The following is a 26,638-nucleotide window of genomic DNA, read 5'->3' as shown; positions in this document are numbered from 1 at the left end:
GAACACTCAGGAAGACAAATTGAAACCAGGCTTTCCTAGTTGCCCTCCTCCTTCCGCTCTCTCCCCAACTCACTCACTATTGTCTGAATTTACAGAAGCGCTACAGCTTACGGACGTTTGGCGTCTGACCCATCCAGATGGTAGAGATTTTACTTTTTACTCCCCCGTCCATCATACTTTGTCCAGAATTGATTACTTCCTTGTCAACTCTCCCTCACTACAAAGCATTAGGGACTCCGCTATACACGATATAGCGATTTCTGATCACTCCCCGATTTCAGTCTCCATTCAGCAGGCACAACATAATCATCGTTCGCGCACTTGGCGTTTCCCGTCCTTCCTAGCAAACAATCGGGACCTACTCCGGGCTTTGAACACTGCCTGGGATGAGTTCTGCGACACAAACGCACAACATCGAACAAACCCTAACCTCTTTTGGGAGACGGGCAAGGCGGTCCTACGAGGTCGAATCATAGCGTTCACTTCCACGTATAAGAAAAATCTTCTTCGTAACTACACAACAGCGAGCCTGCGTCTCCAACAGGCACAGAGGGACATGGCAAGTCTTAACTCCCATGAAAATAGGAAAGCATGGGCGGAGGCCAAGCAACATTTTGACACTTGGGCAGCGGCCCAGGAAGCCGTGCATAAATCGCATATTGACCTCCGTTACCATAAATTCGGCAATAAACCGGGCAAGCTGCTAGCTAGGCTCTGCAAAAAACCGTTCACTCCCACTCTCATTACAGCGTTGAAAGATGCACAGGGAATGTTGCAGGGCGACCCCTTAGATATTATTTCCATTTTAGAAAATTTCTACCAAAACCTGTACGGCTCGGACCCAATAGACACTAGTAAAGCCACCTCTTTTCTGGACCTCATCCAGCTGCCACAGATAGATTCTGCTACACTCCAAGCTTTGAATGCTCCCATCACTCAGTCAGATATATCCCAAGCTATAAAATCGCTCACGACTGGTAAAGCCCCGGGACCTGATGGCTACACAGCCGAGTTTTACAAACTCATGTCTGATACTCTCTCCCCTACATTGCAATCGGTTTTTCAAGGTATTCAGTTGGGAGGGAACTATCTCCCCTCAGGTCTTCAAGCACATATCAAACTGATTGCAAAAAAAGACAAAGATCCGACGGAACCGGGTTCATATCGGCCGATATCCTTGCTAAACCTCGACGCGAAACTCATGTCCAAAATTATAGCATCGCGCCTTGCAACAATATTGCCAGATCTCATTCATCCCTCACAAGCGGGATTTGTGCAGGGGCGCTCGGCAGCGTCAAATATCCGCAAAGTGATCTCTGTTTTGAGCCAAACCTCGACCGGCACACCCCATGATGCGGCTATCATTTCCTTAGACGCCGAAAAGGCATTCGATAACGTTAACTTTGAATGGCTTTTCTTAACATTACGGAGATTTGGATTTGATGGTTCTTTTCTACATGTGATTCAAGCCATGTATTCATCCCCTTCAGCCCAGGTTATTGCAGCGGGTCACATATCCAATCCCATCGCGCTTCACAAAGGCACTAGACAGGGATGCCCGCTTTCCCCGTTACTTTTTAACTTGGCTCTGGAACCTCTCGCACGATTCTTATTATTTCATTCAAACCTTCATGGCATCACCATTGGGAATCAGGAGTTGAGACTTGCCCTGTTCGCTGATGACATTTTAATTTTTACCTCGCACCCGTCCCTCGACTTACCCTATATTCAACATATTTTTTCTTCCTTCCGCTTTTGTTCAGGGCTTCGCATAAATTTCTCTAAAAGTGAGGTGCTTCCGCTATTCCACGCGCGCGCCCCGACATGGTCGCAGACTTCGGTATTCAAAATCGCTAACAGGTGTATCACTTATTTAGGCATTAAGATAGGGAAGTCCGCTTCGTCTCTGTACACACTAAACTACACACCTGTCCTTGCTAAAATTATTGGGGAGTTGGAAATGTGGAAGGATTTACCATTGTCTCTTTTGGGGAGATCTCACCTCTTTAAGATGGTGTGCTTCCCAAAACTTCTTTACCCACTTCAAACCATACCCCTTCTACTACGACATAGTGACATAACGAGATTGAATCGGGCAATTTCCAATTTTCTTTGGAAAGGCAAACGTCCTCGCATAGCACTTGCCAAACTATTTCTACCACGTAGTGAGGGAGGCTCTGGCCTTCCAAATGTTCGAGCTTACAACCTGTCATGTCTTCTACGTATAAGTCTGGACTGGCTCACCCACTCCTCCCAGTACTCTAATTTCCGCATTGAATCGGCCCTAGCACGCCCTTATGACCTCTCGGCCCTATTGCACTCCAATGTTAATTCCTTGCCAGCGCATCTAAAACATAACACACTCTTTCGTGACACCCTTATCACTTGGAGGGAGGTCAGGCGCAAATTGGGGGTTTCTCCGTGGCTCTCTCGCTTTCTCCCTATTCATCGTAATCCTTCATTTACCCCTCCGCAATTACATGATGCCTATGGTACCTGGACAGCTCAGAATTTAACCCTGATACAACACCTCTACGATACTTCAACGGGTACACCGAAACCTCTCAACAGCATCCTTCAAACTTATGGACTACCAGCACACCACTTCTTCTACATTCTTCAAGTAAGGAACTTTGTCAACTCCGTTGTGCCTAATAAAGCAATTAGATTTCAGTCGACGTTTATTGATGTCTTGGCAAAGTCTCGAAAATATAAAATAGCAAACATCTACAGACCTCTAAACCTTCTGTGCGCCAAACCTTTCGAATCCTTCAATGCAGTAAAATCCTGGATCAAGGCGTTCGATAATAGCTTGACGGCGGAACAGCTGCTCTCAGGCTTTAACTCCACCTGTGCCTTCAACCACAACGAATTTTGGCGTGAGCAACAGCTAAAGATTCTTCACCGTGCCTATATGCCATGCATCTACTCTAAAAACGATCCGGCTCTCTCAGCCTGCCCTCTATGCGGTAGTCAATCTCCGTCATTAAAACACAGACTCTGGCTTTGTCCAGCCATTGCGGCATTCTGGAAACAAGTGGTTAACTTCATACATGTCATTACTTCTTTCCGATTACCTATCCACCCGTTACCACTCCTCTTTGGCTTCCTGGAACAACCAGTCATTGGCCTCTTCTCATCTCAAACGTCGTCCTTCAGGAACAACAAAGCCTGGATATCCTCATGTCTACTTATAGCAAGACGGGCTATTCTTCGGAAGTGGATCTCCAACTGCCTTCCATCCTTGGCTGACATTAAGCAGGAACTCAACTTCCTTCTACGTCTTGACAAACTAAATTTAATAATGTCTCCGACTTCCTCTAAGGAGTCTCAATACCTAGGCAAATGGACTTCCTATATCACAGGTTCTCTATCCGTACGTGAACAGGCATTCTTTCTTCAAGATCCATGTTGCTCGAACCGCCCAATGTATCAGTCTGTAAACTCGTCGGCATTGGGTCATTCATCTTTTTGATTAGGTTATACCGTTTTTGCATTGCTAAACTGTAGATGGTACAATGTTTTTCTCCACTGTTCTCCTCCTCTTTATCCATAGGCCCACTTATGTTATCTGGAATGTGAACTCTCCGAGATATCTCTTGTGACGGAACCCACAAGTCCTGATTTCTGCCTCCGTTTTCCTTTCTGTAGCTTCTCTACTACTTTTTTTTTTTCTTTTTCATTCTGGTCGGACAGGTCCCCGGGTAACCCTCCACTCTCCCCCTTATTCCTTTAACCTAGCAATCGCATTCACCTATTATTTTTTTTTTTTTTTTTTTTCATACCAGTTCTCATTCATACCACCTATTCTGATTGCTTTCTCTGCTCACGATTCTTCCCCCCCTATACTTTTATCTTCACTCTCCAGCTTTCCTATTCTTTTATACACTCCTAATTCTTACATCCTTGGGTCTTTCTTCTTTTTTTTTTTTTTTTTTTTTTTTTTTCTGATCCTTCCTCGATATGATAATGTTGGGCAAATTCACTCGTCCTGTGTCACCTCTGTTTTATATAAGAGCTACGCACTCATCACTCTCACGTATTCTTTTTCCGTCACCTACTTATGCAAGCTCTATGCTCCAGCAATCCTCAAACGTCTCTCATGTCTGCTTCTATTTTTTTAAGTTTGTGTTATTCTCCATCAGCTAACCTTTATGACTCGATACATTTGATGTAATATTCATGTCATAACTGCCTCATCATTTTGACTTTTCCTACCTTGTCCTTTCTTGTTAAACCTTAATAAATTTTCTTGAAAAAAAAAAAAAAAAAAAAGTGAAAGTTTGATTTATGATTATTATTCTGTCCCATTACTTTTGGTCCCTTAACCAGTGGGAGGCACATATGCAAACTGTTGTAATTCCTACACCATTCATCTGATTTGGATGTAAATACCCTCAAATTAAAGCTGACAGTCTGCAGTTAAAGCGCATCTTGTTTGTTTCTTTTCAAATCTATTGTGGTGGTGTATAGAGCCAAAAATGTTAGAATTGTGTCGATGTCCCAATATTTATGGACCTGACTGTATATATATATATACACACACACACACACAATCACCGGCCACTTTATTAGGTACATCTGTTCAATTGCTGGGTAACATAAATTGCTAATCACATGGCAGTAACTTAATGCATTTATGCATGTAGATGTGGTGAAGACCACTCGCTGTTCAAATCGAGCATCAGAATGGGGAAGAATAGGGAATTTAAGTGAGTTTGAATGTGGCATGGTTGTTGGTGCCAGACAGGCTGGGCTGAGTATTTCAAAAACTGCTGATCTACTGGGATTTTCATGCACAACCATCTCTAGGTTTTACAGAGAATGATCCGTGAAAGAGAGACTATCCAGTGAGCGGCAGTTGTGTGGACATAAATGCCTTGCTGATGTCAGAGGTCAGAGGAGAATGGGCAGACTGGTTGCTGCGACATTCAGATGGTTGGGCGTAAACATGAAAGCATGGATCCATCTTGCCTTGTATCATTGGTTCAGGCTGGTGGTGGTGGTGTAATGGTGTGGGGGATATTTTCTTGGCACTAGCAAGGTGTACTTAATAAAATGGCTGGTGAGCGTCTATGTATGTATATATATATATATGTGTATATATATATATATATATATATATATATATATATATATACACACCCATCTACACACACTATATTGCCAAAGGTATTGGGCTGCCTGCCTTTATACACATGTGAACATTAATGGCACCCCAGTCTTAGTCTGTAGGGTTCAATATTAAGTTGGCCCACCCTTTGCAGCTTTACCAGCTTCAACTCTTCTGGGAAGGATGTCCACAAGGTTTAGGAGTATGTCTATGGGAATGTTTGACCATTCTTCCAGAAGTGCATTTGTGAGGTCAGGCACTGATGTCAGACGAGAAGGCCTGGCTTGCAGTCTCTGCTCTTATTCATCCCAAAGGTGTTCTATCAGGTTGAGGCCAGGACTCTGTGCAGGCCAGTAAAGTTCCTCCACCCCAAACTCATTCATCCATGTCTTTATGGACCTTACTTTGCGCACTGGTGTGCAGTCATGTTGAAACATTGGAGCCATCCCCAAACTGTTCCCTCAAAGCTGGGAGCATGAAATTGTCCAAAATGTCTTTGTGTGCTGACACCTTAAGAGTTCCCTTCACTGGAACTAAGGGGCCAAGCCCAACCCCTGAAAAACAACCCCACACCATATTTCTCAACCAAACTTTACACTTGGCACAAAGCAGTCAGGCAAGTATCGTTCTCCTGGCAACCACCAAACCCAGACATGTCCATTGGATTGCCAGACATAGACACGTGATTCATCACTCCAGAGAACAAATCTCCACTGCTCTAGAGTCGAGTGGCTGCGTGCTTTACACCACTGCATCTGATGCTTTGCATTGCACTTGGTGATGTAAGGCTTGGAAGCAGCTGCTCGGCCATGAAAACCCATTCCCTGAAACTCTCTATGCACTGTTGTTGTGCTAATCTGAAGGCCACATAAACTTTGGAGGTCTTTAGCTATTGACTGTGTAGACAGTTGGTGACTTCTGCGCACTGCAAACTTCAGCATGCGCTGACCCCGCTTTGTCATTCTACATGGGCCTACCACTTTGTAGCTGAGTTGCTGTTCCCCCGTTGCTTCCACTTTGTTATAATACCACTAACAGTTGACTGTGGAATATTTAGTAGCAAGGAGATTTCATGGATGGACTTATTGCACAGGTGGCAACCTATCACGGTACCACGCTTGAATTCACTGAGCTCCTGAGAGTGACCAATTGTTTCACAAATGTTTGTAGAAGCAGTCTGCATGCAATCCAATGATTTGGAGGGGTTTCCCAATACTTTTGGCAATATAGTGTATATACAGGGGCTAGACAAAAAAATGGAAATACAACATGATTTGCAGGTGTGACATGTGGAAAGCGGAAGTGATGTGGGAAGGTGGGAAGCCTCACTTTCATCATTCACTGCATGCGCTGCTAGCAATATGGAGTCATGTGAGAGCTTACTGAGCTATATACAGGGTAAATTGTTGGTGCCCACTTAGCTGGTGCCTCTGTGACTAAAGTTGCCAATTTATTTGCTGTGTCACGAGGTACAGTATCAAAAGGTTATGACGGCATATATAGTTTCCGGGAAAACATCATCTGATAAGCATAAGCGCGGTCGACATGGTCAACTGACCGAAAGAGACAAAAGGACATTGCACAGGATTGTGACCCATAATAAGAAAACAACTGCTGCAAAAGTGACTGCAGAGCTCAATCTCAGTCCTGCGAAGACTAAGACTGAGCTCTGCAGTCACTTTTGCAGCAGTTGTTCTCTTATTTTGGGTAACTATTCTGCGCAGTGTCCTTCTGTCTCTTTCAGTCAGTTGACCATGTTGACCATACTTATGCTTATCAGATGATATATGACCACAAGTCAAAGCAGGTCATGCAGCAGGTGTGTAAATGAAACCTAAGAGATTTCTGGCACAAAAGTTCAACCTGGACAAATATCTCCAATATGACAAGCACCCCCCATGTTGAAGGCATGTGGCCTGGTATGGATCAGGAGAGTGGGCCATACGCTCATCCCCCTTTCCTGGGCAGCCAGGCTACATGCTCAGATTAAGGATCTGGAATGGATTTGTAGGGTTTTTTTTTACCATTCTTGGTGTATGATGTGCTACAGCAAAAGTGACATTTACAAAGAAAAAAAATCACCACACAGACTCCTCCAAAGGCCCTCTAAAATGTAAAAAGCGGACCCTTAAAGGGGTCTGTGTGGGTTTTTTTTAGGAATCGGGGAATGAAATGTCATTTGACCGGCAATTCTAAACACTTTTTTTATGTAAATGCCAATGCTGCTGGAGCACCTTCTGTAACACACAGAGATGCACCCCTTTACAAACAGGATAATGGCACCCTCAGGAATCAGAAGTTTTAATGTTTCAATTTAAATATTCAAAATTGCTGCTGCTGGACAAATGAAAATGAAATTTTTTTTTTGCATTGGAACATGTGAACATTTGAATAAATAAAGTAGATGACTGAACAGATGCAACAGTTCATAGAATAAGGTGACTTTTAGTGCTCTCCTCTATTTCATATCCTCCTGATGCTCAGGCGTTGTGCGAAATAGTGCTGAAGAAATGCACACTCACCAGAACGCACAGGAAAATGAGCGTTTGTCAATATAAATTCCCCTTAGAGTCATCAGCTGGTCAGGATAAGGTAGTATGATAGCCTCCCTCCAGAGCTCCTGGATATTCTTGTGCAATCCCTTGGTAGGTGGCCTGTGGACTTCTCCTTAAAGCTTACATGCGTTCCTTACCCAGCAGAGAGATGAGTGACTGAAATGGATACTCCCCAAGGGAGTCAAGACAAAGACGTATCCATAGTGTAGTAGGTAATTAAAAGAGGATTTATTAAAACATCAAATATCCGTGATACACAGCAGTGTATATAAAAGTGTGGACTGACCGTCCAATGGTAAAGATGGCCGCCGGAGCTCCACGATGCTCCGGCGGCGTGACGTCACGGCGTTCCTGGCTCCTCCTACGCGTTTCGTGCACATGCACGTCGTCTGGGGGGATTTGCCAATGAACGCCGAGCCGTGCGACGTCCATTTATATGCTAGGCGCATGCGCATTAAGGAGGCACCATATTTTAGAAGTATAAACCAGAGACATCCGGATACTCGTACGGGCGCCATTTTTCGTTGGATTTGTTGCTTATACACACTGTTATAGCAGCAGTATGTATGATCGGCCGGCTGTCATTATCGAATACACCACTGTGACCCCATGACAACCTATATTCGGTGTTTACAACCTAAAAGCCGATTGATATATAATACTTTATGTGGTAATGAGGTAAGTACTGTATGTTCCAATTGGCCAAATTAAAGTGCAAATCGAATCCAAATTGTGTATATGGAACTAGCATATAAACCACTTCATAAAAATATATATACATATGATATTCGTTAAAAATATACATAATAAATATAGACCAAAATATCTAATGTTATGCAGTTAAAACAATGGACATACATAAGTCCTTACTAAAATATGAGGTATAAAATGGTACATATAAAATGTACCCTTTTAATTGTTACATATTTTTAAAAAATTATCCAGTATTAGCCAGTCCCAATCAGTGACAATAGATTATTATAGATGACACAATAAAAATTAAATAAAAATACAATAGAAGGAAAAAATAGGTACAGTAGAAAGACATCGTCATATCCTGTTCTCTTAGTATGGCAATATAAAAAATAAATAAAATAAAAAGGTCCACAGAGTTTTAACTATTATTAATAAAACAATTTAGATCTATATCTATATTGTGGCCTTTTGGGTGCAGGGTCTGGAGTTCATATATCCAGCGTGTTTCGAGTTGTGAGACTCCCCGCAATTTATTCACCCCCCTCCAATGGGGTTGTACTATATCTATCCCAACGAACTGTAGAGATGATGGATCATTATTGTGTTTACGTTTAAAATGATAAGACAGTGAATGATCTTTATATCCCTTTTTAATATTGTTGATATGTTCTCTCAGTCTATCACGTAGACGTCTGGTAGTACGTCCCACATACTAGAGTTTGCAAGAACATTCAAGGAGGTATACTACATTTTTGCTATAGCAAGTTATACATTTGTCTAATTTGTATGTTCTTCCTGTAGTACATGAAGAAAAAGTGAATTGTTTCTGTTTCCTTACGTTATTCGTCGTACAGATAACGCACTTATTACAAGGAAAAAAACCTTTTATGTTTGGTGCAAAAGAGATCTTATCTGGGGGGTTAATAACATTCGGTGCTAGTCGATGTCTCAACGCCGTAGCTTTTTTATATATAACTTCCGGTTTCACTGGAAGGATTTTAGAAAGGATGGGATCCGCCATCAGAACATTCCAATTCTTATTAATAATGTGTTTGATGGCCCTGTGCTGTATGGAATATGTGGTTAAAAAAGGGCAAGACAATGACTTATTAGTCATTCTTTTATCCTCCAGTAATGCGTTTCTGTTTATATTAGCCACTTGTTGGATGGTGTCATCAATTCTATGTTGGGGATATCCTTTTTCCAGGAATTTTATTTTTAAAGTCTCAGCCTGCGTGTAATATGTATCCAGTTTAGTACAGTTCCTACGTATTCTTGTAAATTGACCTTTCGGAATGTTTGCTAGCCACGCAGGGTGGTGACAGCTTTCTAGCGGGATGAAACTATTCCTATCAGTTTTTTTGAAAAAGGATTTAGTAATAATCATACCATTATCATATAATAATGTCAAATCCAAGAAATGTATTTCTGTATTACTATATGCATAGCTAAATTCAATATTAAGTGTATTGTCATTTAATGTTTTAAAAAAGTTGTGTAAAGATTCCTCCTCCCCATTCCATAATAAAAACACGTCATCTATAAATCTTTTATAAAATATTAACTCTGGCCACTCTCTAGCATAGATTAAAAACTCCTCCCAATACGCCATAAAAAGATTTGCTAGACTGGGGGCAAACTTCGCCCCCATCGCTACGCCTTTGGTTTGCAGGAAATAATTGCGATCAAACCAGAAATAATTGTTCTGCATTGCGAACTGCAGCAATATTAAAATGTATTCAATGTGTGGGGGAGATAAAGTGCTATGAGTGTCCAAGAAATATTTGGCGGCGTCCATCCCATCTCCATGTGCAATATTGCTATATAAGGATGTGACATCCGCTGTGACTAAAAAGGTCTGAGATGAGATTCTAATATCTTTGATATCATTCAAAATGTGCTTTGTATCCTTTAAAAATGACGGAGTTTGTGTGACCAGTGGTTGTAGGAAATAATCTATATATTCTCCTACTTTGGAGAATAATGAGCCTATTCCACTTATAATAGGCCGTCCTGGTGGTTTCGTCGGATTTTTATGCACCTTTGGGAGAATATAAAACACCGGAAGCCTAGGGGCTGATGGACACAGAAATTCTTTTTCTTTTTTATTTAATATACCACTCTCAAATCCCTTTTTAATAATACTTTTCAGACCTTTTTTAAGGGTTGGTAAAGGATTCCCAGGAAGGCGAGTGTAAGTAGTGGTGTCATTAAGAATTCTATAAGATTCCTCTAGGTAGTCAAGTTTATTAAGTATAACTACCCCTCCTCCCTTATCCGCTGGTCTAATGACCAAATCTTTCCTTTCTAGGAGGAGATCAATTGCTTTCTTGGTGTCTGTATCGGGGGTCTTTTTAATATTTAGCTCCTCCAGATCTTTCAATACCAATTCCTTAAAGATGTTAACATAGGATCTGGATTGGGGTGGGGGGTTGAAAGTTGAAGCATTCCTTAATGTTGAGTGATTGGTAGTACTACTCTGGTCATAATTATATGGATTGGAGTAGAAATACCGTTTTAGTGAAAGCTGTCGTGAGAATCTGTGAATGTCAATATAAGTTTGAAACTTATTTAACTTTTGTTTTGGGGCAAATTTTAGCCCCTTATCCAGAAGCTTTAATTCAGGTTGCGTTAATACTATGTTACTTAGATTGAAAATACCTTGACCAGCTACGTTTTCCTTCTCTTGCCTGTTTCTGTTGACCCTTTTCCCACCCCTTTTCCCTCTCCGGAACCGCTTCTTTTGCGTGTGCACAAAACGCGTAGGAGGAGCCAGGAACGCCGTGACGTCACGCCGCCGGAGCATCGTGGAGCTCCGGCGGCCATCTTTACCATTGGACAGTCAGTCCACACTTTTATATACACTGCTGTGTATCACGGATATTTGATGTTTTAATAAATCCTCTTTTAATTACCTACTACACTATGGATACGTCTTTGTCTTGACTCCCTTGGGGAGTATCCATTTCAGTCATTCATCTCTCTGCTGGGTAAGGAACGCATGTAAGCTTTAAGGAGAAGTCCACAGGCCACCTACCAAGGGATTGCACAGGAATATCCAGGAGCTCTGGAGGGAGGCTATCATACTACCTTATCCTGACCAGCTGATGACTCTAAGGGGAATTTATATTGACAAACGCTCATTTTCCTGTGCGTTCTGGTGAGTGTGCATTTCTTCAGCACTATTTCGCACAACGCCTGAGCATCAGGAGGATATGAAATAGAGGAGAGCACTAAAAGTCACCTTATTCTATGAACTGTTGCATCTGTTCAGTCATCTACTTTATTTATTCAAATGTTCACATGTTCCAATGCAAAAAAAAAATTTCATTTTCATTTGTCCAGCAGCAGCAATTTTGAATATTTAAATTGAAACATTAAAACTTCTGATTCCTGAGGGTGCCATTATCCTGTTTGTAAAGGGGTGCATCTCTGTGTGTTACAGAAGGTGCTCCAGCAGCATTGGCATTTACATAAAAAAAGTGTTTAGAATTGCCGGTCAAATGACATTTCATTCCCCGATTCCTAAAAAAAACCCACACAGACCCCTTTAAGGGTCCGCTTTTTACATTTTAGAGGGCCTTTGGAGGAGTCTGTGTGGTGTTTTTTTTTCTTTGTAAATGTCACTTTTGCTGTAGCACATCATACACCAAGAATGGTAAAAAAAAACCCTACAAATCCATTCCAGATCCTTAATCTGAGCATGTAGCCTGGCTGCCCAGGAAAGGGGGATGAGCGTATGGCCCACTCTCCTGATCCATACCAGGCCACATGCCTTCAACATGGGGGGTGCTTGTCAAGGGGACTTCTGCCTGGCAAAGCACCTTGTCACCATGTTGATGAGGACAAGGGTCTCTTCTCCACAACCCTGGCCGGAGGTTGTTGGTGTCTACAGATGGGGGGCTTATTGGAATTGGAAGCCCTCTTCATTAATAAGGGAGCCCCCAGACACTGCCCGCTTTTTCATGAATGAGCAAGGGTGCATAACAAAAAAGAAAGTCACCTAGAAACAGACGCACAAATGTTCGAAATTTCCTTTATTAAAAAAAAATCCCCCAAAAATGACATGCATTATAAATCCATTGTCAGTCATGATATCCATCACCTGCTGGCTCATAGGAAAACAAATGAACAAACCAGCTCACACAATTGATCCTGACAGTATTATTAGCTGAATTACAGTTCCCCATGCTGTCATCAGCTATATAAGGGAAGATGAGGGGATAGTGGACTTCCCTGTCCAAAAAGGGACATGACCATATTTGGGCAATGTTGTTGACCAGATTTGGCCAAGTGGCCATATTCAGGTAATAATGTAATCCCTCTGATCCCCATCCATTTGTTTTAAACATCTGAACTGCCAATGTTTGGTCCAACTTCTGGTTGGACTGAAGACTTAGCTCATCCCTACAGACCAACTCACCTGCAAATGACCAAAAGTACTGTATGTTGACACTCTTCTAAATTATTGAAGTCAGGTCTGTCCAGTGAAGGGTTCTGTTCATACTACAGCAAACAAGGACATTTTGGAAAATGATTCACTGCTAACTTTGTGACAACAGTTTGCAAAAGGCTCTTTTGTGTTCTATCATGACTGTACACAATGCACGAAGCCAGGCTCATAAAGACATGGCTTGATGAGTTTGATGTGGAGAAACTCAACTTGCCTGCACAGAGCCTTGACCTCAACTGGAACATCTTAGGGATCAATTGCCAAGTCTTCTCATCCAACATCAGCACCTGACCTCCTACAAGCTCATAAAGGTGTAGCAAGGGGGAGGTAGCTGATTATTGTTTAGTCAGAAGGGCTGAGTAGCAGCCTGGGCAAGTCAGCTGGGTCAAATTTGGGTCAGGGCTAAGAGGCTCTGCAGATCAGTTCCTTGATACCTCCCACTGCTGTAAACGCTTTGAGAACATTCTAGAAGCAGTGGGCAGGGGAGAGGAGGGGCTGGTCTGCATACTCAAGGGACTCTGGCCAATCCCCAAGCAGGAGGCTTGGCAGGGGACCAGAGCAGCCCTTAAGTATGACTGAGTCTGCTCAGTAGCAGCAGAGTTCGGGTGGAAAATGTGAGGAAGCTGAGATGCAGAAGCCTTGGAGGGGGCCCAGTGGTAAGGGGCCTACCTGCAGGCAGGAAGCAGGAAAGGAGCATCGCTCAGTCTCACTGGCCTCCAGAGTGACACCACCTGTAGAGCCAGGAAAGGATCCAGCCCAGTGGAAGGCCTGAAGGCAGACACCTACCTAATTCAGCTTTCAGAACTGAGACCGAGTGAGTAGTCCTACACCCCCTGGGCCAGTTAAGGGGAAAAGAGCACTCTGGTGGGAAACCTGATTAACTCCTTACTGTTTAATTTAAACTGGCAAGCACTGGATCCCCTTGCCTAAGGATTCCCTCAGAGAGTTGGATAAGAGGAGGGTTATCTGGGGTCTGGGGTGGCACACCAGGAGAGTCTGGAGAGCTCTCCATGAAGAGTTTCTGTTGTGTAAAGACTTGCTAAGGAATTTGTCTTCAGTTCACTGTTCCTTGGGCATCCCATACACCCTTTACCCTATCCAAGTTCAACACCCCTAATAAAGCATAAAAAACAAGCTCAAGGACTGTTTACTGACTCTGAATGCAAGTCTGATAAAATGCACATTGCCTGGCTGTGCAGGACTATAGGGGGACCCAAATCTTCAGCAACTCCTATAGGGGTACTGCTACGTAGGTGTAATGGTTAGGTGAACACAAACTGCTGGCTATATTGTTTATGGGTTCTGATTAAAAAGCTTTTTTAGGGACACCACAATATCTTAAAACAAAGTTATTCAATAAAATGTTGCAAAGATGAAACTTAACTCAGAGTTAAAGAATTTTTGTAACTCTGCATCTTTTGTTATGCAAACTGATAAAAACTGGGTTCATCTCCTTGCGGATGTTAATAAACAAAACATTTCTTCAAGTGCACTAAATATAGACAGTTCCAACACTCCACACTGGAAGAAAAAGATGAAAATCAAGCTTCACTTTGCAGAATTATAGGCAAAAATGAGAAAATCTGCAGTTAATACAAAGGATTGTCCTGATAGAATCCTTCAATGTATGGTCAGCTTTAGGGTTCCTCAAAAAGACCTCTCTTAACCCTGGCCTTTTTACTAAACTATCAGATGCAACAGCTCCAATGAACAGTATAGTCTTTGACTATTGACAGCTGAGTGGCAGTCTTTAGTCCTGGCAAGTAGAGATGTGCACAATTGAATAATGTGTTTTGCTTTGGATTTGTTTGTATTCAGTCAGTAATAATTTAGTTTTGTCCTATTTGTTATGTTAGAATGATTCGTTTTCGGAAATCGTTTCAGATAAACTGATTCGTTTCATATATTCTTTATTTTCTAATTGATTTGAAATTAGACTTTCAGAATTCAAATTAGACTTTCAGAATTCAAATTTATATTCTATTTTATTCTATTCTATTTGAATGTAAAAATTCAAATTTCAGAAGACGGATATATTCTATTTTGTTTTATTCAAAATTTGAATCCTGGAAGACATCTATATTCTTTCTATTTTATTCTATTCAAATTTTGGAAGATGGCTATATTCTTTCCATTTTATTCTATTCTATTTTAAATTTGAAATACGAATTTAAAAATTAAGGAAGACAGCTATATTATTTCTTCTTTACTCTATTCTATTTTAAATTTGAATTTTGGAAAAAGGCTATACAGCTTTCTATTGTATTCTATTCTATTTTTTCTGTTCTTTTTTATTTTATTCTTTTATTTTATATTCTATTCTTTCTATTCTTTTATTTTCTATTCCATTCTGGTTTATTCTTTTTTATCCTCTATTCTATTCCTTTCCATTCAATTTTGTTTTATTCTCTTTTTTGCTATTCAATGTTTTCTATTCTATTTTCTATTCTATTCTATTCTACAGACTAAGCAGGAATCATCACCTTATTACACTTTTATACCTTACTGTGTTTATTGTTTTTTGTTTCCATATTGAATTAGAATTGTTTCAAATTAATTTTCGAGTTTAGATAATATGTTTCATTATAATTTATTTTGAAATGTTGAAATTCGTTACTTGATTCTGAAATTCAGATACATATTAATCTTCAGATAACTAAAATTTTGATTCATAATGAAACAAATTGAACATGTGTACTGGCAAGGGATATTTTTAACTTGAAGAAAAGTTGTGACCCTATGCATAGCCTAGACTTAGGATCCTCAGGATTCCACAGGAACAGGGATCAATTTGAAAAATAACAGGTACATGCAGACACAAAAAGGAATCTTTTGCTTCATCTAGTTTCCAGAAACCCCTCTTCTTACTGCTGGTTCTCCCTTTTGTAGTCGCTCTATTATTGTTCTGTATATGTGCAGCTGCAACTCCTCTGCAAATTGCCTTCCCAACTTCTGACACATCTAGAGTTCCACCTGGAAATGTAGTAGTATTGCTGGAGAAAATCAGGAACTCTTCTAGTGCAGTCCAGCATGTAGGCAGCTAGGTTTCTTAAATGCTCAGTATAACTCCAGTTGGTACCCCAGTATACTAGACAATAATATTATAATAAATGAATATTACTGATTTTTATATTGCTGATTTTTATTAGTCCTGTAAGCCAAACTTAACCACTTGCCGACCGCGCATAGCCGAAAGACGGCTTCACCGCGGCCGGCCAGTTCTGAGTGGACGTCATATGACGTCCTCCCAGAACGCGCTCTCCTGCGCGCCCCAGGGGGCGCACACCCGGCGATCTCCGTGATCGCTGTGTCCTACGGACACAGCTGATCACGAGATGTGGTGAAAGGCCGATCCCACCGGCCTTTTACCACGTGATCAGCGGTGTCCAATGACACGCTGATCACAGGAAAATGCAAGTGCCGGTTCTCGGCTGCACTTTCCTCACGCTGTCAGATCGTGAGGAAAGTACTGCCGAGAACCGGCAGTTGTCAGAGCGGGGATCGGCACCGATCATCAGGGCACTGATGATCAGTGCCCTGATGATCGGTGCCCAGCAGTGACCCCCGCAAGTTCCGGTCAGCAGTGCGCCCACTAGCCCCGCCCACCCATTCCCAGCAGTGCCCCCACCTGTGCCCAGCAGTGCCCCCACCTGTGCCCAGCAGTGCCCCCACCTGTGCCACTCTGCAGTGCCACCTACCTGTGCCCAGAAGTGCCACCTACATGTGCCCAGCAGTGCCACCCACCTGTGCCCACCCACCTGTGCCCACCAGTGCCACCCACCTGTGCCCACCAGTGCCACCCACCTGTGCCCACCCACCAGTGCTGTCCACCAGTGCCACCCACCAGTGCCACCCACCAGTGCTGCCAGTCAGTGCCACCAGTCAGTGCCCAGGGGTTGTGCCAGTCAGTGCCGCCAGTCAGTGCCCAGAAGTGATGCCAGTCAGTGCCGTCTATCAGTACCCATCATCAGTGTCACCTATCAGTGCCGCCTATCAGTGCTGCATATCAGTGCCGCCTATCCGTGACCCCTAATTAGTGCTGTCTATCAGTGCCGCCTATCCGTGCCACCTCATTAGTACTGCCTATCAGTGCCCTTTAGTGCTGCCTATCAGTGCCCATCAGTGCCGCCTATCAGTGCCCATCAGTGCCGCCTCATCAACGCAAATCAGTGAAGGAGAAAAAATACCTGTTTGAAAAATTTTATAAAAGAAACAAATAAACTTTTTTTTTTTTTTCAAATTTTTTGCACTTTTTTTAATTTATAGCGCAAAAAGTAAAGCGCCCAGTGGCGATTAAATACCACCAAAAGAAAGCTCTATTTGTGAGAAAAAAATGATCAAAATTTCATATGGGTACAATGTTGCATGACCGCGCAATTGTCAATCAAAGTGCGGCAGCGCTGAAAGCTGAAAATTGGCCTGGTAAGGAAGGGGGTATAAGTGCCCGGTAGGCAAGTGGTTAATATATTCTCTTCAAGCTACCTATAACTAAAACATGTCAGGATGACAGCACTCTATAGTGCTCTAAAATAGAGTGCTGGAATACTATAAATATCTCTGCACCTGAGTGTAATAAAAAACTACCTCAATGAGCTGCTCAGATTTTTTCAGTGGGATAAAAGGTTATCAATTCATTGCCTAAAAATTGCAGCATTTTAAAATTTCCTGCCACCAGTTCAAGATTTTGCAGGACTGTTCATGAAATTGCAGCCTTTTCCTTGCATAGAGCGTTGGTTATCATTAATCTTTTCTGTATATGTTGACAGAATTGACAAAATGCTTGAAGCAGCGTCAAGAAGCTCTGGGAAAGAAGCTGAGAGGTCATTATATTCCTCAATGTGATGAAAAAGGCCATTACCAGCCACAGCAGTGTCATGGCAGCACCGGGCACTGCTGGTGTGTTACGGCAATGGGTGAAGAGATTGCTGGAACAAAAACGCCACCTGGACAAACACCGGCTACATGTGAAAGGCATGGTAAGACTCCATTCTAGGCCACGAAACTCATTAGAAAAATATCTACACCATTAGTATTTACCTCTAAAACTCAAAACCACACATGAAACAGAAAGTTTATACTGTTCCTATTAAATTTATATATATATATATATATATATATATATATATATATATTTACTACAACAATACCAACCTCATGATACAACTGAAAAAAACACTAGAATTTGTGTGGCACTATGGCTGCACTCACACTTGGGCTCAATGTCTTTAGTAGTTTTTACAGGCCAATTTTTAGTGTTTGTAAAGGCAGTCCTAAGCATTTTTGTTTGAGTGTTTCTTATTTTAATTTTTATCCTATGGAAAGCTAGTAACTAGAGGAAGAAAAATGTGCAACGCATGCATTTTTGTACTCTATTGTATGTTTCCTGATGTTTTCATTGAAGTCTATTGGAGCCAAAAATGCTTGAAGCGTGCACTTTTTACAAGCTTCAAGTGTCACTTCACTCAGGTGTAAAGGGCCACAACCAAGAGATTTGATGAGTGTTTTGGAGCTTAGAGCGTCAAAACATTCAGGTGTAAATGGGGCCTGTAGGCAGCCCCGATTTTCTGCCAGCTTCCACCATGCTGTCTATTGGCTTTCATATAAAAGTGACCTGGGAGGCTCTACAGTTGCCTGTCACATTTAGAGGGCTTGCAAAAGAGCCCTCCTCCCGCTGCTGCCTGCTGCCGTTCTCGGGATCTCCTGTTCCACCATGGAGCATGAAACCGTGACGAGCAAGTGGGTCAGCTGCCCACAGAGAAGGCGGAGAAACATCTATTCCTCCCTCTCCTCCGTGACAAATGAAGCCGGAAGTGAAGAGGATTTCATAATTTGCGGTTTTGGTGCTGTGTTTCCCTGGCTGGAAGCAGTCAATCAAATCAAGCTGTCTCAGAGAACTGAGGAGACATCAGGTTTCTAATAGACCCCTAATCCGCACCACATTGCAGTCACACTGCCCTTGAGATCTGCAACAGGTTTCTGTGCAATGTTAATGACACCCCAAATACAGCTTGCAAATGCAGTGTGTTTTCACCAGATCATATGGTATTAAAGGACCATGCGGTCTGGTTGCAGTGCAGTTCCAGAAATGGTGCATGCACGTTTTTGGTGTGATGAGGTGCGATTTGAGTCCATTCAAAATGAAAGGGCTCAAATTGCACTGCACTGAATGTGAATTGTAGAGGAATATAGTGTGGTCCCTGTGTGATTCACATGGGGTTCATAGTGTGAACTGAGGCTTAAAAACTTATGACTGCATTCTCTTTAATCTCTGTTCTTTCCTGTATATGTTTATTACATATATATGTATATGTTTAATATGTATATTAACCGCCTCCCACCCGCCACATAAGGTGATGACGGGCTCAAGGCAGTTCTCTCGTTCTGGGAGGACGTCATATGATGTCCTCCCATTCTCACTGCGCATGCGCGGCTCAGGAAGCGCGCGGCGATCGGCAGTGCACTGTGTCCCTCAGACACAGCAGATCACCGATCGACAGATAGAGCCAAAGATGTTGGCTCGGTCATGTGATTAGCTGTGTCCAATCACAGCTGATCACATGTAAATAGGGAAATGCCGGTTATCGGCATTTCTCTCCTCACGAGCTATCACGCTGACAGCTCGAGAGGAGAGGAGAGCCGGTAATCGGCATTCCTCGGAGGGAACATGGGCACTGATCATCAAGGCACTGATGATCAGTGTGCGCTGATGATCAGTGTGGTCCCAAAAGTGCCACCTGTCAGTGCCCATCCATGCCAGCTGCCAGTGCCCATCAGTGCCACATCAATGCCACATATCAGTGCCTACCAGTGCACATAAATGCCACATATCAGTGTCCATCTGAGCTGCCTTTCAGTGTCACCTATCAGAGCCAGTCAGTGCCACCTATCAATGCCAGTCAGTGCCATCTATCAGTGCTGCCAATCAGTGCCAGTCAGTGCCGCCTATCAGTGCCAGTCGGTGCCACCTATCAGTGCCCATCAGTGCCAACTAACGGTGCCACCTAACAGTGCCAGTCAGTGCTGCCTATCAGTGCCACCTATCAGTAACATATACAGTATGAGTGCTGCCTTTCAGTGCCCATCAGTGATGCCTGTCAATGCCCATCAGTGGCACCTACTAGTGCCTCCTCATCAGTGCCCATCAATGCCACCTATCAGTGCTCATCAGTGCAGCCTATCAGTGCCCATCACTGCAGCCTCATTAGCGCACATCAGTGAAGGAGAAAAATCACTTATTTACAAAATTTTATAACAAAAACTAAGAAAAACGTGTTTTTTTTCAAAATTTTCAATTGTTTTTGGTTTGTTTAGCAAAAAAAAAAAAACCAGAGGTGATTGAATACCACCAAAAGAAAGCTCTGTCTGTCTCAAAAAAATGATAAAAATTTCACATGGGTACAGTGTTGCATGACCGCGCAATTGTCATTCAAAGCGCGACAGCACTGAAAGCTGAAAACTGGCCTGGGCAGGAAGGAGGTATAAGTGCCCAGTAGGCTAGTGGTTAAAAAAGAATTAACTTTTAAAAATTAGACAGATATTAGAGAGGGTTTAGATACACCTTAATACAATTTCAAAGCAGAAAAGAAGTGTACTTACTACACTTCTATTGTTTCTGGACATTTAAATACTTAATGTGTGTTCTCTGTAACTTCTGTTCTTTCCTGTATATGTTGACAGACTTGCCAAAATGCTTGAAAGAGCGTCAGGAAGCTCTGGGAGGAGACGAGAAAGTGATAGGTCGTTTTGTTCCTGATTGTGATGAAAAGGGCGATTACCAACCACAGCAGTGCCATGGCAGCATCGGGTACTGCTGGTGTGTTAATGAAAAAGGTGAAGAGATTGTTGGAACAAAAACTCCACCTGGACAAACACCGGCTAAATGTAAAAAACAAGGTAAGACTCAGTTCTACAACCTCTCTGCTTCTCCCTCTCATAAATTAGACACATCAGCTGAAAGAAAAATGGTCCTATCATTCAGGTGTCTCAGAAGGCTGGAAGGCCCCTTATAAATGTTCTTTTTGAAATAAAAGTTGTTTTCCTGGGATGGACCTGCAAAAGCCTCCTTTGAAAAAGAGAGATTAAAGAGACAGTTTGCCCACTCAGCTCTGCTTCCTTATAGTGCCTTTCAGATTCTCCAGTATCACTGATTAAATAGTCTATCTGACAGAAAACAATCTTCAATATCACACTACATAAAATACACACAATACTACTGATAGCCCCCAACCATGCGATCTTTGCTTTAGGTCACATGTAGGAGCTTGTGAGCAGCTTTGTTGTTGATTAGCTTAAATTATTATGGGATGAGGTTTTTCTGTGATACTGACATGTGCCATACTGATTTGAGCAAAATGTTCATTGAAGGGCAACTGTAGTCTTTTATTTAACATTTTTTCTAGATTTAAATATGAAAGAGACCAGAAAGCTCTGGGAGATGGGGAGCTTTTGGAAGGAAAAGGGCAACCAGAAGTCAAAGCAGTGCCATGGCAGCACTGGTTACTGCTGGTGTGTTAATGAAAATAAAAGTGGACAAAATGTGCATCTGCTTTGCTTTGGGCCCACCAGTCAAGGGAACTGCCAAGTTAATTATTTGTTTTACACCTGATGAATGATTATATAAAATGATTAATTCCTAAGCCACTTAGGGTTGTTGGGGAAAAAAGTAGCCCTTTTATTTATAGACTGCAGTCTCCTCCTTTGTATATCCTATTTCCAAACATAGAGTAGGTGCACTAATATACACAGATTTCCCTTTGTGAGTATTAAATTGACCCATTGTTTCAAATTTGAATCCAATTATTTACCCTCTAATCAAAAATAAAAAATAGCTGAATTCTTTTGGTGCAACTAGTCATATATACTCCATATGGTTTCAAAAAAATAGCATGAGGGAGCGGCAAGGGCACTGCCCTGGGAAGATTTTCTGATGAAAAAAACAGTATTTTCCTTCCATTTGGCCAGGAGCAGTGACTACTGAATATTTAAAGTGAAATATTAAAATGTCCGATTCCTCAAAATAAAATGCCTGGGGGTGCCCTAATTCTGTCTGTGAAGGGTTGCATCTCTGTAAGGTACAGAAAGTACTGGTAGCATTGACATTTACAAAAAAGACGTGTTTAAAATTGCTGGTAAATGACATTTCATTTGAAGCTTCCTTGGAAAAAAAACCCACACAAACTTCTCCATGGGTCTACTTTTTATTTTTGGGGGGCCTTTGGAGGCGTCTGTGTGCTTATTTTTTTTCCTTTGTAAATGTCAATTTTACTGCAGCACATCATACAGCAAGAATTTAACAAAAAAATGTTGTAAAGACCTCCATAAAACACATACCAGACCCATTGCGTCTGGTATGGATTTTAAGTGAGTACCTCATGCAAAAAAAACAAAAAAGGCATTAGGTCCCCATGGAAATACATACTAGACCTTTTTTATATGGTATGAATTTTAAAGGGGCTTTTCATGCAGGAAAAAATGCATGAGGCCCCTCTAAAAATGCATTCTAGACCCTTAATCTGGGCATGTAGCCTGGCTGCCTAGGAAAGGGGGATTAGCATATGGCACACTGTCCTGAACCATACCAGTCCACATACCCTCAACAGAGGCGGTGCCTTTCCTTGGGGACTTCCCCCTGGCAAAGCACTTTGTCCCCATGTTGATGAGGATCAGGGTATCTTCCCCACAACCCTGGCCAGTGGTTTTGGGGGTCTGCAGATGGGGGACCTATTGGAATCTGCAAGCCCTCTTCATTAATAAGGGAGCCCCCAGATACTGCCCCCTTTTTTATAAATGAGTAGGGGTGCATAATAAAAAAATGTCACCTAGAAACAAAATTGCAAATGTTTGACAAATGTTAAAAAAAAATAAAAATCACCCAAAATTGAAACTCATTATAAATCTATCAACAATTATGATGCCTATCACCTGCTGGCTCACCGGAAAAAAATGATACTGACAGTATTTGCCAGCAAATGACAGCTTCCCATTCTGACCTCAGCTATATAAGGGGAGGGGATAGTGATGACTTATTTGTCCAAACATGGCCATGGCCAAGTAGCCATATTCAGGCAATGATGTAACCACTTTGATCCCTGTCCATTTGCTTACATGTAAGCTGCACCTAACTCCCTGAACAGCCAATGTTTGGTCCAAACTTCTCTTTGGACTGAGTATCTAGCTCATCCCTAGTGTCCACCTCACCTACAATATAACCAAATGTACTCTTTATGGACACTCCTCTAAATTATTGAAATCAGGTATGTCCAGTGAAAGATTCTGTTCATACTACAGCAAACATGGACATTGTGGACAATAATGCACTTCTAACTTGTGGCAACAGTTTGCAAAAAGTTCTTTTATGCTCTATCATAACTGTGCCACCATGCACAAAGCCAGATTTCTTAAGACATGGTTTTAGGAGTTTGATGTAGAGAAAGCAAACTAGCCTGCACAGAGTCTTGACCGCAACTCTATTGCACACCTTGCATGCCAAGACTTCTCATCCAACATCAGTACCTGACCTCCTACAAGCTAATATACAGTAGGTGTGATGGTTAGATGAACACACTGTTGACCTTATTGTTTATGGCTTCTCATTAAAAAGCTTTATCAGGGACACTACAATAGCAGCAACTGAAAACAATTAGGTATTGACTTAAACACAAAACAAAAAAGTTATTCAATAAAATGTTGCAAAGATAAAACTTAACTCAGAGTTCTGCAGTTTTTGTAATTCTGCATCTTTAGTTATGCCAAACTAATAAAAACCTTTTCTTGTGGATGTTAATGTAAACAATATCTTCAACTATACTAAATATAGACCGTTCCAACACTCCACTTTTGAAGAAAAAGACTAAACTCAAGCTTTACTTTTGCATAATTATAGGAAAAATGAGAAAAGGTGCAGTTAATACAAAAGCAGGGGCGGACTGACCATTTGGAAACTCGGGCACTGCCCGAGGGTCCAGGGTCAGTAGGGGTCCCCATTAGATACCCCTGGTACCTTTTTCATAGGCTTTTTTGAGTTTGGGCAAGGACACAGGGGGCCCCATGATCCCCTATTGCCGGGGGGCCCCATGAGTTGTCAGACTGCCCCTGTACAAAAGATTGACCCAAAGTGACAGAATCTTTTAATGAATGGCCAGCTTTAGTGTTCCTCACAAGGACCCCTCATAAGCCCTGACCTTTTTAACAAACTATCAGAAGCAACAGCTTCAATGGAAAGTATAGGCTTTGGCTTTTGACAGTTGAGTGGCAGGGGATGAGGTTTGGCACTGGCAAGGGATAATTTCAACAAGTTGTGATCCTATGTATAGCCCGGACTTAGGACCCTCAGTACTCCACAGAAACAAGGATCAATTTAAAAAATAACACAGGTACATGCAGACACCAAAAAGAACCTTCAGATTCATCTAGTTTCCAGAAGCCCCTCTTATTTTTTCTTTCTGCTTTGTGGTCTCTCTATTATTATTCTGTATATGCACCTGCAACTCCTCTGCAAATTGCCTTCCCAACTTCTGGCACATCTAGAGTCCCACTTGGAAATGGAGCAGTATTAATGGAAAAAATCAGGAACTCGTCCAATGCAGTCCAGCATGTAGGCAGCTAGGTTTCTTCAAGGTTCAGTATAAATCCAGTTCAAGATTTTCCAAGCCTTGCAATGAATTTGGAGCCTTTTCTATAGATTAGATTAATAATAGAGCTTTGGTTATCATTAATCTTCTCTGTATATGTTGACAGAATTTACCAAATGCTTGAAGCAACGTCAAGAAGCTCTGGGAAAGAAGCTGAGAGGTCATTATATTCCTCAATGTGATGAAAAGGGCCGTTACCAGCCACAGCAGTGTAATGGCAGCACCGGGCACTGCTGGTGTGTTAAGGCAATGGGTGAAGAGATTACTGGTACTAGAACTCCACCTGGACAAACACCGGCTACATGTGAAAAGCATGGTAAGACTCCATTTTAGGCCATACAGCTCATTAGAAAAATATCTACACCATTAGTAATTACTTCTAAAACTCAAAACAACACATGAAACAGAAAGTTTATACTGTTCCTATTAAATTTATAATTTTAAATTACAAAACCAACCTCATGATACCAACCTCAATTACAAGAATCCAAACCTCATGATACAATTGACAAACCACTAGAATTTGTGTGGCACTATGGCTGCACTCACACTTGGGCTGAGCGTCTTTAGTTGTTTTTATGCTCTGGTGTGAATGGGGCCTGTAGGCAGCCCCAATTTGCTACCAGCTCCTGTCAAGCTGTCTATTGGCTTACATGTAATATTCACTTAAGTGGCTCTACAGATGCCCTGTCACTGTTAGAGGGCTTGAAAAGGTTCCCTCCTAACACTATGGCCAAACACAGTGCCCAGGATCTCCTGTTACACCATGTTCCACTGCAGTGAACTGCTAGTGATTTGTAGAGGAATTTAGATGATATGGATCAATGGAAAGGCGCTGTGATCAAACACTTATTAGAGTGTCTATAATGTACCAAAGACAACAGCCATTCCAAGCCTCATTCTCACTCGGCTGGACATACATCAACCAGCAGAAGGACTTCTTGATGACGCCTGCCTGGCGAGACGTACGTCAAATCATGATTACGTCACTTCCGGGTTTCGGTGATGTAATGTCCAGCCAAGCGAAAGTGAGGCTTGGAATGCACGTCGACCATTTTGTGGATTTATGAGCTGTACATGCTGGTGCTGGCTAATATAGCACCTTTTCATGTGACTGCATTTCTTGTATGGGTGCTTTTAAACAATTTTAATAAATGCTACGCTTAGAATGGCTTAACCTCTGGTTTATTTGAGTGGCATACATTCTACCAATATTAAAGAGAGCCGGTCTTGAAGCATTTGCATACAGCTTGGTTGGCTGGAAATATCAATACCATCTCTCCTGATGATATAACCTGCGGTCTGTTGATAAGCACGAGAAAATCATAGGACATCCAGAGGCTGATTCTAGGCTATACCTTTCCAAAAAAGCGCTTTTGACCACCATAACAGAGGTCAAATAGGTCTGGTGAGTGAGCAATTCACTTTTATTCTATGAGCACGTGGTGAAGAATTCATGGTGTTGGCACTTTAAGGAAAAGAGACTGTCATCTGTATTGGTCACTAAGTTTATCACATGTCCACATTTCTCGAGACTTTATTTTGGGAAAAACGGCAGATGTGTTCGTGTATTCTGTTGGTTGATGAACACATATGCTTTTTGCATTTATATTTCTTTGTTTTTTTTCCTTTTGTCTTTGGTACATTATAGACACTATAATAAGTGTTTGATCACAGCGCCTTTCTATTTATCCATATCATCTACATAATATATAAGTGTTGGTCCACTTTATAGGGGCAGCTGTACATAACATTGGTGTGTGGAATTCTCCAACACCAATGTCACTTACATATTGATTAATCTGGCACCATAAAATTTTCTATTTATGTAGAGGAATTTAGTTTGGTTCCCGTGCGAATCACATGGAGTTCATAGTGTGGACCAAGGCTCAAATCATGTATGAGTGCGTTCCCTGTAATCTCTGTTCTTTCCTGTATATATTGACAGACTTATCAAAATGCTTGAAGGAACGACAAGAACGTTTGGGAGGAGACGAGAAAGTGATAGGTGGTTTTTTTCCTGTTTGTGATAGAAAGGGCGATTACCAACCACAGCAGTGCCATGGCAGCACCGGGTACTGCTGGTGTGTTAATGCAATTGGTGAAGAGATTGCTGGAACAAAAACTTCACCTGCACAAACATCGGCTACATGTGAAAAACACGGTAAGACTCAGTTCTAAAATTTCTCTG

The 26,638-nt window shown here is 41.9% G+C and overlaps 1 protein-coding gene across 1 annotated transcript in view; it reads left to right on the top strand.

Moving 5' to 3' along the window:
• Positions 1-26,638, top strand: part of LOC149459183 (uncharacterized) — a 262,257-nt gene that overhangs the window by 31,245 nt on the left and 204,374 nt on the right. The window contains exons 8-11 of the mRNA XM_089681550.1: positions 17,584-17,793; positions 20,495-20,710; positions 24,554-24,763; positions 26,396-26,611. Of these exons, the coding sequence (XP_089537676.1) occupies positions 17,584-17,793; positions 20,495-20,710; positions 24,554-24,763; positions 26,396-26,611 (852 nt within the window). The remainder of the gene's footprint in view (positions 1-17,583; positions 17,794-20,494; positions 20,711-24,553; positions 24,764-26,395; positions 26,612-26,638) is intronic.

The sequence above is a fragment of the Staurois parvus genome, unplaced genomic scaffold (assembly GCF_062004578.1).
Source record: "Staurois parvus isolate SC_StPar_1 unplaced genomic scaffold, SC_StPar_1.0 ptg000270l, whole genome shotgun sequence".
NCBI lineage: Eukaryota > Metazoa > Chordata > Amphibia > Anura > Ranidae > Staurois > Staurois parvus.
Note: the sequence above shows the minus strand (reverse complement) of the source record. Positions and strands in the feature narration are given on the sequence as shown.